Below are 17,212 nucleotides of genomic sequence, written 5' to 3'. Positions count from 1 at the left end.
TGCAGTGGTCACATGAATGTACATGACATCATTACTGCAACAATGTAAACAGTGACTGGTGTGAACTACAGGAGTGTCAGCGCTTGACATGACAGCATTGTCAATGCAGGGACACTTAACAGTTGTATGCCAGAAGAATGAACAGTTTGGGTCTAGGCGCCAGAGATTTGTAATTTACTTCTATTAAAAAAAAAAATCTCCAGTGTTCTAGTACTTATCAGCTACTGTATGTCCTACAGTAAGAGGTGTATTCTCTCCAGTCTGGAGAACAGGAGAGGTTTTCTATAGGGACTTGCTACTGCTCTGGACAGTTCCTGACATGGACAGAGATGGCAGCAGAGAGCACTGTGTCAGACTGGAAGGAAAACATCACTTCCTGCAGGACATACGGCAGCTGATGAGTACTGGAAGACTTCAGATTTTTTAATAGAAGTAAATTCCAAATCTCTGGTACTTGCTGCAACCAGTTAATTTGAAATAATTTTTTGTGAGCTACCTCTTTTAAGTTAAAAAGTATAAAAGTTGACACCTGTAAATTTATCGACTCTTGGGGGATATTCCTAAACAAGACCCCACTCATCCCATTGGCTCTAATACAGCACATAGTCTGGGTTTGTTTTAATGGAAAGTAAATTTAGCCTCCCCCCCTCAGCTTATTTATAAACTACTCCATCACTGTGAATGGATGGACAGTATACAGCAGACTTCCATGTAAGCTGCAGCAGGCTCATTCCATCTGTATGATAGCACTGACATTCTTTCCATAGTGCTCGGCTCATATCAGCAATGGCCGGCCACTTACTCCACAACACAGCACTCTTACTAGCTTTATTCTACCAGATGAGAATGAATGACTATCATGTGTCAATCACTTATGACAATGGAGACTGCGGCATGACAGTAATCCACGTGAAGGAACACAAGAGATGAAAATCTTCTCAAAGGCAAATGTCTGAAGTTCTCATCTAATGAAGCTACTGTTATTATAGAATTTAAGACGTCTTTGTAGCCTGGGGACAGCGTTTCCAGGCAGCAATGCCCAGAGATACTGATATTTCTGCAAAGCATTCTGGGATAAGATATGTAATAAACATCACCATGTAACGTCATGATGCAATGGGTCCTGCACATAGATTGTACAGTTCTTATGAACGTCTGTGCTCATGTTTAGTTCTGCCCTGCCCAGTATGCCATAGGTATGAGAGGCATATGAAGGTCCTGGTCATGTGCAGCGATTGATCAAACAGTAATATACCTGAGCCTCTTAAAGGGGTACTCTAGCATGAGAAAACTTTTTATATAGTGCTGCAGTTATATAGAAAAATAATAAAGAAGCTATTTTTACCTTCCCATGCTCCGCCAGGGATCCTTCTGCTGTGTCTTTGGGTCCCCTGCTGAATAATTCCGCAGTTCAGCCCCCCACTAACAATTTATCTCTGCACAGGTCACATAGCATGCCCAGAAACCTTACCCCATTCAGTACCAGAGCCGATTAGTGAGATCTCGCGGCCTCAGCAATAGCTGGATGATTTGTTCGGCAATTTAAATGCATTTTTATCAGTGGTACATCAGCTAGACAAAGAGATGATGGCGGGTAATAGTGAAAATGTATATGGCCACTGCCAATTAACGAGTGTTTGCGCGCTCGTCAGCTGATCGCTGTCTCTTCACAGGGCAATCATCAGGGAAATATGTTAAATGCTAACGTAAAAAGACCTTAGGGGACATCTATACCTTTAGCTTTTACCATGTCCACAGGAGCTTACAATCTAAGGGGCCTATTCCACTGGAGCGATAATCGGCCGAATCGGTTTGATTCGGCCGATTATCACTCGGTGGAATAGAAAAACGATCAGCCGATGATCGTGTCATCGGCTGATTGTTTATTTAGGGCCAGACCTAAAATCATTGGTCCCCCACCGCGCATCGCTACGGTGGAATAGTGGTGTGCGGCGGGCGACCGACGATTTGAGAAGCAGCATACATTACCTGACAGGACTTCTCCTCCGCTCCGTCTTCCTCCTTCCTCCTGTCAGACCGCTCAGCCAATCACAGGAGTTGACCGGAGTTGATGCTGCGCCGCGGGACCCGGGGAGGGAGACTGAGCGGAGGAGAAGTCCTGCCAGGTAATGTATGGTGCAAGGGCTGCAAGGACTTCGGTAACGATGTCCCTGCAGCCCTCGCTAACAGATCATAGGGGCTGTGGAATAGGCCCAGTAAACAAGCGCCGATCTAGCAGATCGGCGCTTGTTTACATCGTTGATCGGGCCCTGCTCGGCCCGTGGAATAGGACCCTAAGGCCTTATTCACATGTCTGTAGTGCTGCTCGTAATTCACAGACCTCTGCATTGATTGATAGAGATTCGTGCAATTGTGGGTTTATGCTAGGACCTGTCCTTTCTTTTTGCGGCACAGATCATGTATGCACTCGTATGCACGTAAGGACACGTGAACGGGGCCATTAAAATGTATTGGTCCTATGTCCTGTCTGCAATTGTAGACGTGTGAATGAAGTCGCAATGGGATGAAAACATATGACACAACAGCTAACCAGGTTAGATGATTTATGGGCTATGGACTATTGTTATCTGACACAGCTATGGTAACAGTATACTTAGGGAGGTATTACACGGCCAGAGCCGAGGTGTAAATGAGCGTTGATTGCCTAGATCTGTGCCTGTATACACAGCCTATTAGGGTATGTTCATATCTCGTTTTTAGCCGCACGTCGGGCTACACGGCGGAAATCAGTGAAAACAGGATGCTGCCGTGCAGCCCGATGGCCACATTGACTTTAATTAGCAGGACGGAGTCATTATGTTACTGTGTTCTGCTCATTTGCGGGACGTACACGGCTTCTGTGCAGGACTCAAAAGCGTAGTCGACCACGATTTTGAGTCCTGCACAGAAGCCGTGTACGTCCGGTAAATGAGCAGAACACAGTCACATAATGACTCCGTCCTGCTCATTAAAGTCAATGTGGCCGTCATGTGGCAGTCGGCCGCACATCGGGCTGCACGGCAGCATCCTTTTTGCGGCTAAAAACGAGATATGAACATACCCTTACATGGCTTAGTAATTGTGCGGCCAGTGCTGCGCCATCTATTGCTACATCACTCGTGCAGCCCATTTCTGCCATCAGTTTGATGCCAATACATTTTTAATGGGTCAAAAACAATTAGCATTTCTTGTCAGCTGATCGCCAGAGTTATTACATGGGGTGACACAAATCCTCCTAGTCGGAGGTCAGGGGTCCAATATGACCACTAACACCTGTCTCACAGGCTAATAGAGCCCCCATAAGAACCAGGCTAAGGCTAGGTTTATATTGATCTGGTGGCATAGTAAAGCGCTGGAGGGAAACACATATTTGAACTGATCCCATTCATTTCAATGAGACAGTTCGAAAGATCTGACGTGGTAATAGGGACGGTGGACTGGCAGACAGGCCCTACATTAGAACGCATCTTGCAGTCTGCCCGATGATCCATCCATTAAAGTTAATGGAGAGCCCAAGGCATGCCGTGTACAGACACAAGGAGAGAAGATGTTTCCAACAAGATATCTATGGCATTAGCCCCCCCATTAACCCTTGTGACCCTGGCCCTGCAGCAGAGTAGCCCCTGGCAGGAGGGGCAGCCCCCTAGCTCCTCTATACATGTGCAGAACCCTATAGGAGATGTCCCCATGTCCTGCTGCCCACAGTAGAGGGCTCCCATGTGAGTGGTCGCCCCAATAGTAGATCACCTGCATCTGGTGCTGCCTCCTATAGTAGCTGACTCTGTAGTAAATGCCCCCCCCATGAGGTGTACCCCTAAGGTAGGTGGCCTCCTGTGCTGCAGCCCCCTATAATATATGGCCCCCTGTAATGATGTCGAGGAAAAAACTGATCACAACTGATGGAATAAACCATTATCGTTCAAATTTTTGCAATAATGATCGCATTTGATCGATCAAGCTTGTTGGCAATCCTCTGTTACCAATGGTGCCGCACTGATAAGAGATACTGCGTGTAAAGCTGAGAAGAAAAAAAAAAAAAAAAAGGAAAAAAAAGACAGTCATATGGTAGATTCCAGAGCCGAATACAGTTCACATAATAAATACCGCAGTTCTCCTGACCTCACCCAATAACCACTCCTTTTCATAGAAATATTTAACTGGTGATCTAGTTGTTTTATGGAGCAGAATCTGGGACTACTGACCCAGACATCTCAATCCGTCACAGCACAAAGGTCAATTCTTCATCATAGGAATAGTGTGTGGGGTGGGAAGAGCACCTCAGTCCTTGGTACCGATAAACGGAGCTGGGACCAGGTAGACGTTATACACAGTATTGTGGTCAGTATTTTAGCTAAAATAGGGAGTGAGTACAAAACATGAATAAAATTTTCCATTAGTCCACAATACTATGTCTGATTGTGGGCTATGTAGTCAAGTGGGCGGTCCTACTGCCGCGTCATCCAGCCCGCCACTCTATTGATTATCATTAAAAGGGAGCGGGCCAGATGACACGGCCATGCTCCTAATATTACATATTAAAAGTTTAGTTTGCGCTGAATACCCCTTTAAGGCCAGCATGGCAGGCATAAGACAAGAGACACTGCCCTAACAACTGGTGGTTCAGCCAGCATGAAAGTGAGGACAGGTTCCCTTTAAAGAAGCCCTCCGCCCTAATTCTTTGTTGGCTCCCTGCTGCAGGCTGGCCTGTATACTCACATGGGGGTGCGGCTTGTGCTGTGATGCCGTTGAGATCCCGCTGGCGCTGATGTCACATCTCCTCTGATCTTCTTGATTCTCCTGGGCTTTCGAAGACCGGAAATAAGTATCTTCAGTGAATCTCTATGAACTCTCATAGACATGCATAGAAAGCTTTGACTTCTGAAGATGCGGGACAGAAAGAGAAGAGGCCACGTGGGCACCAGCAGGATTTAATCATTGTCGTAGCACCGAAATAAAGCACTGATCATTACAAGGGAGTATACAGTACATGCCATCCTGCAGCAGGTGGGGGCAATAAAAGAATTTGGGGGCAGAGCTTCTTTAAAGTGTACCAGTCATGATGTACATAGACCGGAGCACCATGAAGTCTATCCAGCTGCTGGACGTTTGGGTATCCATGGTTACAACTACATTGGCTAGGTACTGTATGTGAGCCCCATTCTAATACAATAGGGCTCGTGCACAGAACTGACCCGGTGTGGTCGTATCCATGGATACCGGAACGTCCAGCGGCAGGATAGATTTCATGACATTCCGGTTAGCGTACGTCATGACTGGTACACTGTACCTCACATATAGGCTACCATGAGTTAAAGGGGTTATCCAGTGCTACAAAAACATGGCCACTTTTGCCCCGCTCTTGTCTCCAGATTGGGTGGGGTTTCAAACTCAGTTCCATTGAAGTAAAGGGGTATCCCCCCAAAAATTATTTTTGCATTAATACATTGCCCAACCATAGCTTTCCATCTTTCCAATATCAATTAATTATGGATTCTGCACAGTTTTGCCATTATCTAGATGCATTCACCCCCACCAAACACATAGAATCATCAAATCTCAGTCCAACCCGACATGCTCCCTGCTCCTGGCCCCCACCCTCCGAGACGGGATTACGTGTCCTCAGTCTCTTCAATGGGCTGGGTTAGCGATTCTAACCCTGCCCATTGAAGTGAGGGAGGACACTGACAGCTGCTGATGCTCCTCCCCCTAGGTCATCTGTGTGCCCCCTCACTCCACCGCCCCTGAGCTCACCTGTGCCCCCTCCCCCCCCGCAGCTCAGCGGCGGCACAAGCCCCCTCCCAGGAACTTGCGGCGGCACCAGCACCCCTCCCCCCCATGGAACTCAACGGCACCACAAGATCCCCACCAGAACTCACCGGCGATACCTGCACCAACCCCGCAACTCTCACCAATGGCACCTGCACAGCTCCACCCCCCGAACTCACCAGCAGAATCCGCACCCCACCCCGAACTCACCGCAACCACACCTCTGCTTATTGCTTCCCGTCATCTTGCCTGCACAGTGAAGGATTACGGTGTCCGCGGCTGCATTCGGCCCCGTCCCACTAAGCTAACACACTCTGCTGTGCAGCGCACTCGACTCTGCTACATCATGTACCAATCAGACACACGCATTGCATGATGGGAGATGTAGTTTTCTGGCCGGCACCATGTTGGATATAGTTTGGCTTTTTAAAAAAACTTGTAACTATGGAATGGAAAGAGTTAGAAAGACAAGCCATGGCTCAAAATTCTCAGGGGGACTTGGTGAGTAAGACCAGCTAGGTTTGGGAGCATTTTTTTTTTTTTTTTTTAGGTCTTGGGAGGAATACCCCTTTAATGGCAAACCGGACCTGAACTGGAGACAAGACAGGGGGAAAAGAGGCCATGTGTTTGTAGCGCTGGATAACCCCTTTAATATCCAGTACTTCCTATATTGTAGACTGATCCAGGTAAGAGTTCACCTATTATCTATGACCTGATAAAGTCACACAGAGCCCCTGCTGTTTAGAGCAGGAAGCCCCTCTAACATGAAAGCCACTCCCTTCCTCAGGGACCAGGGCACTGCCTCCCTCCCTACCTGTGAGGTAACAGGAGGCTCCTGTCACAGCCTCCCCTCTCCTGTACCTGCAGGGACCTCCTGCTCCCCCCGTCACTGCAGCTGCACACACTAACCACGCCCCTACGGTCACGTGACCATGGTGGGCTAGACGCAGCAGCGTCTCCGGTAAGGAGTGAGGCGCACTGGTGTTAACCCTTTGTAGTCCCGGGATGAGTCAGAGTCACGGAGAGTGTTCTTATCATCCCCGGGCCGCTCAGTTCCGGAATGTCTGCTATTCGCGCGTGTCCTCCCCGAGCAGTGAGGCGTAGCGGCTCCCGACGGTTACCATGACAACCACCATCCTCTGGTTCATCATTAGCCAGCGGGGCCTCCATGGCCCCGCCCCCAACTCCTTATTGGTGAAGCAGCACGTCAGTAGGGATGAGTTAGTCCCGCCCACTGCCGCGGCTGGTTGGTTCTTTGCCGGCTAGGTGGGGAGAGCAGCATCCCCGCCATGATGCGTGCTGCCGGCAGAGCCTGAGTCACCAGGGCGTGGCCGTCCTCCTCCCTCCCCTCGCTGTATTGTTATCGCTCCGCTCCCTCGGCCGCTCAGACGGGTGGCGCACTTCTTCTCTCCAGCCCGGCATCCCAGGCAGCGCACATTGTCCGGCCGGTCACAGCCCCTCAGCCGCCATGGAGGACCAATCCCCGTTCGTGACATCCAGCAGCTACGGGAAGGAGGATGCTGCGGAGCAGAGGCAGCGCGGAGCGGAGGAGGCCGAGCCCCGGGTGCAGCCGCCCTGGGACATGGACGACGTGCTGGACCTGACCGGGGGCGCCGGGCAGCTCTCACACCCCGCCTTCAACGTCACCTTCCCCGGGGCCAAGGGGACCGCCGAGGAGGAGGAGGACGAGGAGAAGAAGAGCTACTCAGACAGCCTGGAGCCGTCACCGGAGGACGAGGATCCCAGCAGCATCGGCAGCGACCTGCCCCGAGCCACGGTCATCCCCAGCGCGCCCGAGGAGGAGCCCCCGGCTGTCCCGCACAGCGCCCCCGCCAGGCCCCGCTCCGCCGGTGAGTGCAGAGACCCCCAGCCCGCAGGTGACCCCCCCCCCAGCCCTCAGGGGAAAGAGACCCCCACCCTCAGGAGAAAGAGACCCCCACCCCTCAGGAGAAAGAGACCCCCAGCCCTCAGGTCACCCCCACCCCTCAGGGGAAAGAGACTGCCTCCCTCATGTGTCCCCCTAGTGGGGGGGGAAGAGACCCCCACCCCTTAGGTATCCTGCTAGTGCAGTGTATGAGACCCCCACCCCCCCTCATGTATCTCCCCAGTAGTGTGTATGGGGACCCCCACCCCCTCATGTATCTATAGGGTTTATGGCACCCACCCACTGTGGGACCTGTGTATAGGACCCCTCCCCCAGCAGGCCTCATTGGACCCCAATCCCCTTGGCTCCCCATCATATCAGTTACATTGTATGCCCCTCCTGCACACTGTTGCTGTAGGGCTGTGGTTGGCATGGTATATGGTGTACCTGACCGGCATACCAGGGTAGTGATCTCCAACTACAACTCCCAGTATCACCTCTAGTGGCCCAGACATGCTGGGTGTTATGGTTTTGTGGCAGGTGGGTGGTCATGGTGTTAGGGGTGGTCCTAGTGACGCTCACACTGGGCATGCTACAACGCCAGGACTCTGGACAATCGATAATACTACAATAGCAGCGCTCGAAACGCGTCAGTTCGGATATGTGTTCTCCATTGTTCTGACGCAGCAATTGTCTTGTCTCCCGTGAGCATCCATGCTGGGGGGATCAGATGCACAGCTGGCCCTTTAAATACAGGTAATATAGGTGTATATATGTCTTCCAGGAGCGGCTGGTGATGTAGGCCATTAGGCTGGTACATGCTGCCCTGTGTCTCTGCATTCTCTGCCCATATGCCTTGGTTTGGCGGGTGGAGTGTGGGCAGTGAGTGTGCATTATAGAGATGGTGGTGGGGTGGGGTCTGATGGGTGCCAGCTGCTGGAGGAGACTCGGGGGAGGGGGGTGCCCGGTGTCAGGCGCCCCCATCACATCTCTCCAGTATCTGCTGTCATCTCATGCTTTGTATGCAGCAGACGCCTGCGTCACTGTCATCCTTCTAGGAGCAGCACAGTCACTGTGTCTGGCGGCATCATCACTGACCGTGTATTACTGCTGTCTGCTGGCATAGTCTCTCAATATTCAGGCATCTTGGCTCCGGGAGTGATATGATGGACCCCCGACCCCTAAGACAGATGGAGAAACTAAGGTGTGGGCTGGAGCTTATTGGGGTAAAACTCAACCTGGAGGGAGCAGGGGGTGATGAGTGAGAGGAATGATGGGAAATGTAGTGATGGAGAGAGGAGGAATAGAGAAGAGCCAGTAGCTGCATAAATATTTAGTAGGTTATATGGAGGCTGAGAGGGAAATGCGCTGGTTGTGTCCCCTGTAATTTCCTTCCATGATTAGCGTTGTGGTTTTTTTGTGTAAAGGAAATTTAGGGTTAGAGTTCGAGCATGCACCAGAGCGTGCGGCATTTGATTACCTGTGGATGATTCTTTCCAAGGGAGTCCTGGAAAGGATGGATACAGCCATAGGCCATAGACTGGGTCCATGTTTTCCAGACAGCCCTAAAGTAGAAGTCCAGCGAAAATTTCTATTAAAGTATTGTATTGCCGCCCAAAAGTTACACAAATCACCAATATACACTTATTATGGGAAATGCACATAAAGTGCTTTTTTCCCCTGCATCTACTACTGCATCAAGGCTTCACTTCCTGGATAACATGGTGATGTCACTTCCTGGACAACATGGTGATGTCATGACCTGACTCCCAGAGCTGTGCGGGCTGTGACTGCTGGAGAGGATGATGGCAGAGGGATGCTCAGTGTCCCTCCAGTGCCCTGTGTCCCTCAGTGTCCCCCTGCCATCATCCTCTCCAGCAGCCACAGCCACACAGCTCTGGGAGTCGGGTCGTGACATCACCATGTTATCCAGGAAGTGACATCACCATGTTATCCAGGAAGTGAAGCCTTCATGCAGCAGTAAGTGCAGGGAAAAAAAGCACTTTATAAGCATTTCCCGTAAAGTGTATATTGGTGATTTGTATAACTTTTAGGGGCAATACAATACTTTAATAACAATTTTCACCGGACTTCTCCTTTAAAGCTTTATCCAGCTTCAGCAGCCAAATGCCGTACGCTCACTCTATTTAGGGCCTCTAACCACCACCATCAGCCCACTCTCCAGGACAGGAGGAGGATGACGCTGATGCTCTTGTATTTTCAGGCCAAAAATGCAAAAGCAAAAGTGCAGGCTTTATGTAGATTAGTTGTAAAGAGTCATGGGGGTGGAGACATCTTTTTGAAGAGTCAGTCTTGCACCATCACTAGTTAGGTTTGGCTTCATCAGCTTCGTACCCAGTGAAGTCAGATGTGCTGCGTGTGCACCAGATGCTGACGAAGGAGGCTGCTGACAACATACTTCTATGTGCTTCAGTCTTGTGGGGATGAGGTACAAGGACCTAAGCAAGCGTTGTCTATTCAGAAGATAGATTTCTTAAAGTGGTTGTTCACCAGCTCTCATGGCCTACCTACAGGATCTGATCTTAGGTGTTCCAACTGCTGAGACCCCTAGAGATGAGAACAGCCGCCCTGTGCCCCCTGGTTATATGGGGGCTGGACATGTGTGGTGGTCCTGCTGCTCCATTCAGTTCAATGGGCCAGGCAGACACTTGAGTGCAGCACTCAGCTCTTTGTCAACCTTTGCTTTGGGGGGGGGGGACCCTTTAAGTATTTTCTTGTCTCTTTTGAAAATAGAAAAACATAAAATACCATTTAACTTTGGAGGATCTAGGTGCTAAGCCTATCCTTAATGATTGTATTACATCTCTTCCCTCTAGCTGGATGCCATTCCTGCCCTGCCACTATTACAGAGATGTAGTATGGGATGGTGATTTGCCTTGGCAGCCATATATTTGTACACACGTCTGATGCAGGACAGTATGGCCGCCAGCTGGCAGCCTCACTGCAGATCAGACTGTCTGGTGTGAATACAGCCGCCCCATCACAAGACCCCCACAGCACACGCAGAGAGTACAATGGGGGCTTGTCCCTACCAGATTCTTACCATCTAGCGTATCATTTTGTCAGATACGCATTTCTTATTCCTCCTTAGTGCTGTATACACAAGGGGCTGCTCTCCTTTATAGAGCTGAGTCTCGTAGCTGTGTATCACCATGATATACGCCTTTGTCCTTCGCTTTGCCAGTCACTTCAGGTATGGTATATTATACTGAAAGATGCCAACAGACTCGATTTCTAAGATGTCAAGAATCTGGCACATCCATGGGTGGTGATGGGTTCCTAAGCCTTGTAGTTATCATCTTTAATACAGCTCTTTGAGACCGCATAGTCTGTAATTTTCCCCCATGGTAATGAGTAGCTAAAAGAGAGTGTCACAGTGCTTATATAGTTCTTATTTTCATGCAGTATAATGGGGATGCCCTGTTTCCCAGCTCCATGCTGCATAGCTGCCTGCTGGTTATGCCCTGATCCACAGCTCCATGCTGCATAGCTGCCTGCGGGTTATGCCCTGATCCACAGCTCCATGCTGCATAGCTGGCCGCGGGTCATGCACTGATCCCCAGCTCCATGCTGCATAGCTGGCCGCGGGTAATGCACTGATCCCCAGCTCCATGCTGCATAGCTGGCCGCGGGTAATGCACTGATCCACAGCTCCATGCTGCATAGCTGGCCGCGGGTCATGCACTGATCCCCAGCTCCATGCTGCATAGCTGGCCGCGGGTAATGCACTGATCCCCAGCTCCATGCTGCATAGCTGGCCGCGGGTAATGCACTGATCCCCAGCTCCATGCTGCATAGCTGGCCGCGGGTAATGCACTGATCCCCAGCTCCATGCTGCATAGCTGGTTGCGGGTTATGCACTGATCCTCAGGGCCCTATTCCACCGGACGATTATCGTTTGCATAATCGTTAATGATTAACGATCTCAAACGACCGTTTTTCTTCGCTATTGCGTTCGTATCTATTGCGAACGACCGAACAATGTCTTATTCAATGCGAACGTTTTGCGAACGAGCAACGATAAAAATAGGTCCAGGTCTTATAAAGCGTTCAACGATTTCTCGTTCGGTCGTTAATCGTTAACTGCTATTCACCCGAACGATTATCGTTCAGATTCGAACGATTGAACGATAATCGTCCGGTGGAATAGGGCCCTCAGTTCCATGCTGCATTGCTGGCTGCGGGTTATGCCCTGATCCCCCAGCTCCATGCTGCATTGCTGGCTGCTGGTTATGCACTGATCCCATGAGGCAGATAGTCCCTGTATCTAGGTCGGAATTTCCTAGCCTTTTTCATAGGAAGCCTTTATGTCTGCTCTTAAAGTGACAACTCTATCTTTTGGGGGACCCCTAACTGGTTTGCAAAGGGTTGCATAGAGCTAAGGTTGTCAGACTGTTGGTAAATAACTGCGGGCATACAATATTCTGGGGTATTAAGGTGCTTTAAAAGGGTACCAATCACTATGGGACGCTGTGCACAGCTGAGCATTGCTACCCCTTCAGTTCATCGATCGGCCGTGGTCTCAGCATCCGGATCCCCGCAGATCAATACTTCTCACATCTTGTAGGAGTGGACCACCCGACTCAAGGATTTCCACAGCCCTGGCTAAGGTGTATATGGGCAATTACATATGGAAGTACCTCTTACAGGTCGGCCGTAACTTGACACGACGTCAAATTCTCTGATACAGTTTCCAAGCAAACACTTTAGCTGATGAGTTGGCGATGGGCCGCTCACTGTTTGCTGCACATGATAATGCTGGCTGAACTTCACAAGGCCCATGCATCCTCCAGGCGTAGATCTGTAATCCCATAGAGAAATCCTTTTATCATCCCTGATACAGTGTCTGCCATGTGCTAACAAGGAGGGTATTCTACAGCAGGGATAGGAAACCTTCCACCCTCCAGCTGTTACAAAACTACAATTCCCATCATGTCTGGTTAGCCGAAGCTAAAGCTTTGGCTGTCCAAGCATGATTGGAATTGTAGTTTTGCAACAGCTGGAGGGCCGAAGGTTACCCATTCCTGTTCTGTATAGTAACTTAGAGAAGCTGGATCACCAGGAAGGTACACGGCTCGTGCCTATCTGTCACCTTATTACACCTCCCGGTCCTGTCTACAAATCCTACACCTGTGCCGCTGTTACATGCACATTATCCAGGCACTGAAACTGAACCCTGTACCTCAGCCAACCAGGACGGGGGTGGGGGGACAAGTAGAGGAGCAATGCTGTAGCCTATACCCACCCATACCCAAACCTTACCTTGGAACAGATGTCACTAAAGGACGCCATTAGTTATGAGGTGTCTGGCAGCGGCTTCCGTCTCTTCTCCCCCTTAGCCACGCCTGCATGCTCAGACAAATGTATAGGAGGGAATCTTCCAACACTATTGTAGGTCTATGGCCATATTGAGTATAATAGAGGAGGACTGTTTAAGGACCATCCAGATATGTTACATTCCTAGACGTTCTTGAACTTGGAACATTGAATGTCATTGGATCGTTGTAGTACATTGCAGGGATGTTCTCCCCCATCTTGTAGAGAAGCCATCACAGAGGAGGCTTGCGGAGAGCCCACCGCTTCATACACAACCCCACACTGCTGAGCCCATGTTATCCTGCATTGAGTCACATAAGCTTTTAGTATGAGAAACCAATGGGCGCCAAGTTTGCTCACCATATGCGTCCTTGGGGACTACACAGCGCTGTCACCTTTATGCTGCATTGCAGGAGTCGCTCACAGGGATAGACAATGATTTCTCCTTTTCAGCAAGTAGGCCATTGACGTTTATAGCATTAACTCTTATTTAAAGGGTCTTTGCAATGGGCATACATAAGCTTTATCCCATATAGATGTCCTAAACCAGGAATGGGGAACCTTTTGGCCCTCCAGGTGTTGCTTTAGCTTTGGCTGTCCAGGCATGATGGGAATTGTAGTTTTGCAACACCTGGAGGGGCGGAGGCTCCCCATCCCTGTCGTAAACACTGCCCTGGGGTCTCATCCAGGTTCCCCCATACTGATCGGGGGCCTCAGGACTGCAGGGTGAGGTGCGCTCCCCAGTATGACGGGATTCGGAGTATTGGGTCTATTTTGGAATAGCTGACGCCTGAGCTTTTACATTCATGTTAATGTTACACTTCTGGTGTCACGTTTCCAGTATACGCACACAGACATTATATGCATTAACCGGGCCTGGGCTCATAGTAAGACATGGCAGGGCTGCATGCCTCCTCCGGCTCTCCTTTCAGCCCTATTTGGTTGTTGTCTGACTTGCATCTTCTATTTCATTCACAGGCTATACATTTTTAGCACAATATCTTCGAGGAGAAGGTAAAGTTGCATCTGTTAATGGGAATAGCTGATAATAGCCAATGATTTCCCGTAATTTACCTATAATCTCATATAAAGGCCATTAATGCTAAGATACTAGAGAGCTTGTGAGCTTTCCATCGGAGACACCGGAGCCCATACATGTGATGTCTCCTCTCCTGTCATACTTCCCATTCATTATTATGGGACTGATGCTATATTCTCATTACTGCTGTGTGCTGGGTTCCTCCTGTGCCCAATGGTACCCACCAGGTGCCATCCTATATGTCATGTGTTGCTCATTAGAGAGCGCCCCCCAGAGGTCAAGTAGCATTACTCCATTACTTGGAACCCTCCTGCTAGCCGACACATGGCTCGTATTTTAGGAATAATGGCCTTTTGTAATGTAATCTATGGACAGATGACTTTTGGATAAATTAAAAATGGAAAATGTGTAGGTTTGGGGGTGGAGATCTGGCGCTCTGGAGACGGGGGTGTAATCGCGGGCCAGCTTGGATGATATTCTCTGTGGGATTTTACTTTTTTTTTTTTTTCCCCCTTGTTTATAATTCCAGTGATCTCAGAAAGTGAATCAGATGTAGAAATCAGGGTTTACTCATATTTTTAAGTTTGTTCCCTTAAATCACATTACTAATATGATGGATTGCTTCCCCTTCATGTTTTCACTGCTCAGTCCCACTCCTTTGCTAAGCAGTGACCTTACCTATACCGTAAGTGACACACTGGTAGGCCTTACGTACAGCAATGGTACTGGAGTAAGACGGTACTTTGTAAAAGGGTGGTGCTCGTGGTTGGAACTGGTCCCAGCAAGTAGTAAAGGATGATCCCGCCACTCACCAATTCTAAGTGTTCTTTTATTGAAGTGTCACATAGTACAGGTACGAACCGGAGGACGCGGTGTTTCGGCCACAAGCCCTAAACGCAGCGTCGTCCTGTTACGTACAGCAATGTCTGGCCATGCAGAACGCCATCGGGGTATGACAGTCATTACTGACCCCAGCAATAAACAGCTATTCTACTGGCCATGATGTTACCCATCCGACTGCAATAACAGATGGCACCTTGGCTTCTATCATGTCATTGGCTAGTAAGTCCTTCCCTTCCAGTGAGGGCACCTAGGACCTTGACTCCATGTAGCCCAGAGATGGCGTATGAAACAAGATAGTTGAGTAGCTGGTCCAGGAGCTACTGTGTGTGGAGAAGGAATATCCCTTTAAATGGAGCGATCTGTTATAGCAGGTTACAGATGACAGATACCTGACTGTACCATGCGTCCTGCACCTCTCTATACACCAGAGCACTCCCCTAGCTAGGCAGAGGCAATGGCACCCTGAGCTACCTGCTTTTTGGATATTCCATTATATACGGGTAGAACAGTGGTGACAACATTGCAGATGTTATGGATGGTGAGAGATCTGATTTACAATCCTGTATACAGTAAAGGCAGTCCTAATACATAGACTAAAGGGCACAATATCAGGCTGCGCTCACTCTCCTGTTAGAGGTGCTGTCCTATTTCATAGGACACAAGGTGTCATTCTTCCTGTCAAAGTAACATACACCTGGCTGACAGCCCAATATGAGTTGTTGAGGTCCATCTGTACCTGTCCAGGTGACTGATCTGGGACTGTTGAGGTTTCTGTATGACAGACCGCAATAGTGTGAACAGAGCCTAATGTGTACACTGAGCACATCTGTATCCAGCTCATATACAGCACATGGTCTGTCGCCTATAGCTGCTGCTTTATCTCTGAAGACCAGACAACTCCTACATTTCTGTTATCAGACCTGCTACTTCTCTTTCCTGCTTGCGGTTCCATGCTGGGGGTTGTAGTGACTTTACTTCCTGTACAATAACCTCATACTAATGCTCGTGTCCTAATCACTGATTGCATTGCCAGCCTTTCCTGTCACTATATCCTCTATCCCACCTATTGTCCTCGGCCCTGCTGTTTCTCTATGACTGCAGTATTGCTCCTAGTGCTATGAGATGACGCCAATGTGATTCTCATGAAAACCCCCTCTTTACTATAGACATGCTACAGAAACGGTGAGATCACTCCAAAGACCACATCTTGGAGAAGACCTATTACACCATATATTACACCACAGGTGTCAAACTTGCAGCCCTCCAGCAGAACAACCATTCCCATCATGCCTGGACGGCTAAAGCATGATGGGAATTGTAGTTTTCAATGCTGTTTTGGGTGATGTAATTGGTGTCTTAGCTGTATGTGAAGTATCTAAATCCTATATATTTCTACACGTTCTTGCTGAGATACAGTTATCGGCTTATAGAAGAGCCGACCAGGTCTATCGCTCACATTACCGGATCGTTGACTCAACTCCGACTTTTATTTCTCAGTTTCTGGTCTCTGTAAAGGAGAAGTGGAAATGAGTCAGAATTACCTTTCTATACTTAGGAGACGACTCATGCAGTGAATCTACTGTGTATACACTCCTATAGGCGTATATAATAAGAGATGGGTATTTGATTATACAGGCCATGAACAAAGGTCGGAGTTGTATTGTAGAGTTTTCTGCCGGTGTATAGGAAAATGTGAAATGAACCGTAGGATTGCAGCTAAACACGTTGAGTTTCATCACTTATATGAAGTCAGCTCTGCTACATTAGTATTGGGTCTCGTATATTTAGCACCAGGTATAGTAGTTTAAAAAAGTCTATACCAGGGGTAGGGAACCTTGGCCCTCCAGCTGTTGCAAAACTACAACTCCCATCATGCCTGGACAGCCAAAGCTTTGGCTGTCCAGACATGATGGGAGTCGTAGTTTTGCAACAGCTAAAGAGCCAAGGTTCCCTACCCCTGGTCTATACTGATCTCTGTTGCAGGATGCAACACCACTGCAGTCACATCTGGATTGCCACATGTTGAGCGCCCTTTACGGGCTGCATTGTGTGACGCGCATACTTAGGGGGTGCCCAATAACAGACACAATAGTAGTCCCAGTAGTCTCTGTGGGTGATGTGCGTTGTATGTTACCAGTCTTCACCCCTGCTGAGGTCTTGTTGTGTTTGTTTTTCAGATGTGAACCTCTTTCCTCTTCCTGCTTCATCTGCACCTCTGATGCACTCCTCTTCAGGCAAGTTCTGTGCTGGCATTGCTCTAACACTCTCGCTCTATAGCTTAAGATCTGTGTATGCTTTCTATTCACTTCTGACTAACTGGGTTCATTGTAAAACTGTTCAGGTGTACCAGTCACCATAGATAT

The 17,212-nt window shown here is 49.0% G+C and overlaps 1 protein-coding gene across 4 annotated transcripts in view; it reads left to right on the top strand.

The window, feature by feature from the left end:
- The first annotated feature begins 6,946 nt into the window (after nt 1-6,946).
- RTN4 (reticulon 4) overlaps nt 6,947-17,212 on the top strand; it is a 38,643-nt gene continuing 28,377 nt past the window's right edge. The window contains exons 1-2 of one of the 4 annotated variants that reach the window (XM_069955145.1): nt 6,947-7,616; nt 17,027-17,083. In XM_069955145.1, the coding sequence (XP_069811246.1) occupies nt 7,235-7,616; nt 17,027-17,083 (439 nt within the window). In that variant the 5' untranslated portion in view covers nt 6,947-7,234. Of the gene's footprint in view, nt 7,617-13,945; nt 13,982-17,026; nt 17,084-17,212 lie in introns of all 4 variants that reach the window. The other 3 variants (XM_069955146.1, XM_069955147.1, XM_069955148.1) reach the window with 3 other exon arrangements.

Source organism: Dendropsophus ebraccatus, chromosome 15 (assembly GCF_027789765.1).
Source record: "Dendropsophus ebraccatus isolate aDenEbr1 chromosome 15, aDenEbr1.pat, whole genome shotgun sequence".
Taxonomy (NCBI): domain Eukaryota; kingdom Metazoa; phylum Chordata; class Amphibia; order Anura; family Hylidae; genus Dendropsophus; species Dendropsophus ebraccatus.
This window is presented reverse-complemented; position numbering and strand designations above follow the sequence as displayed.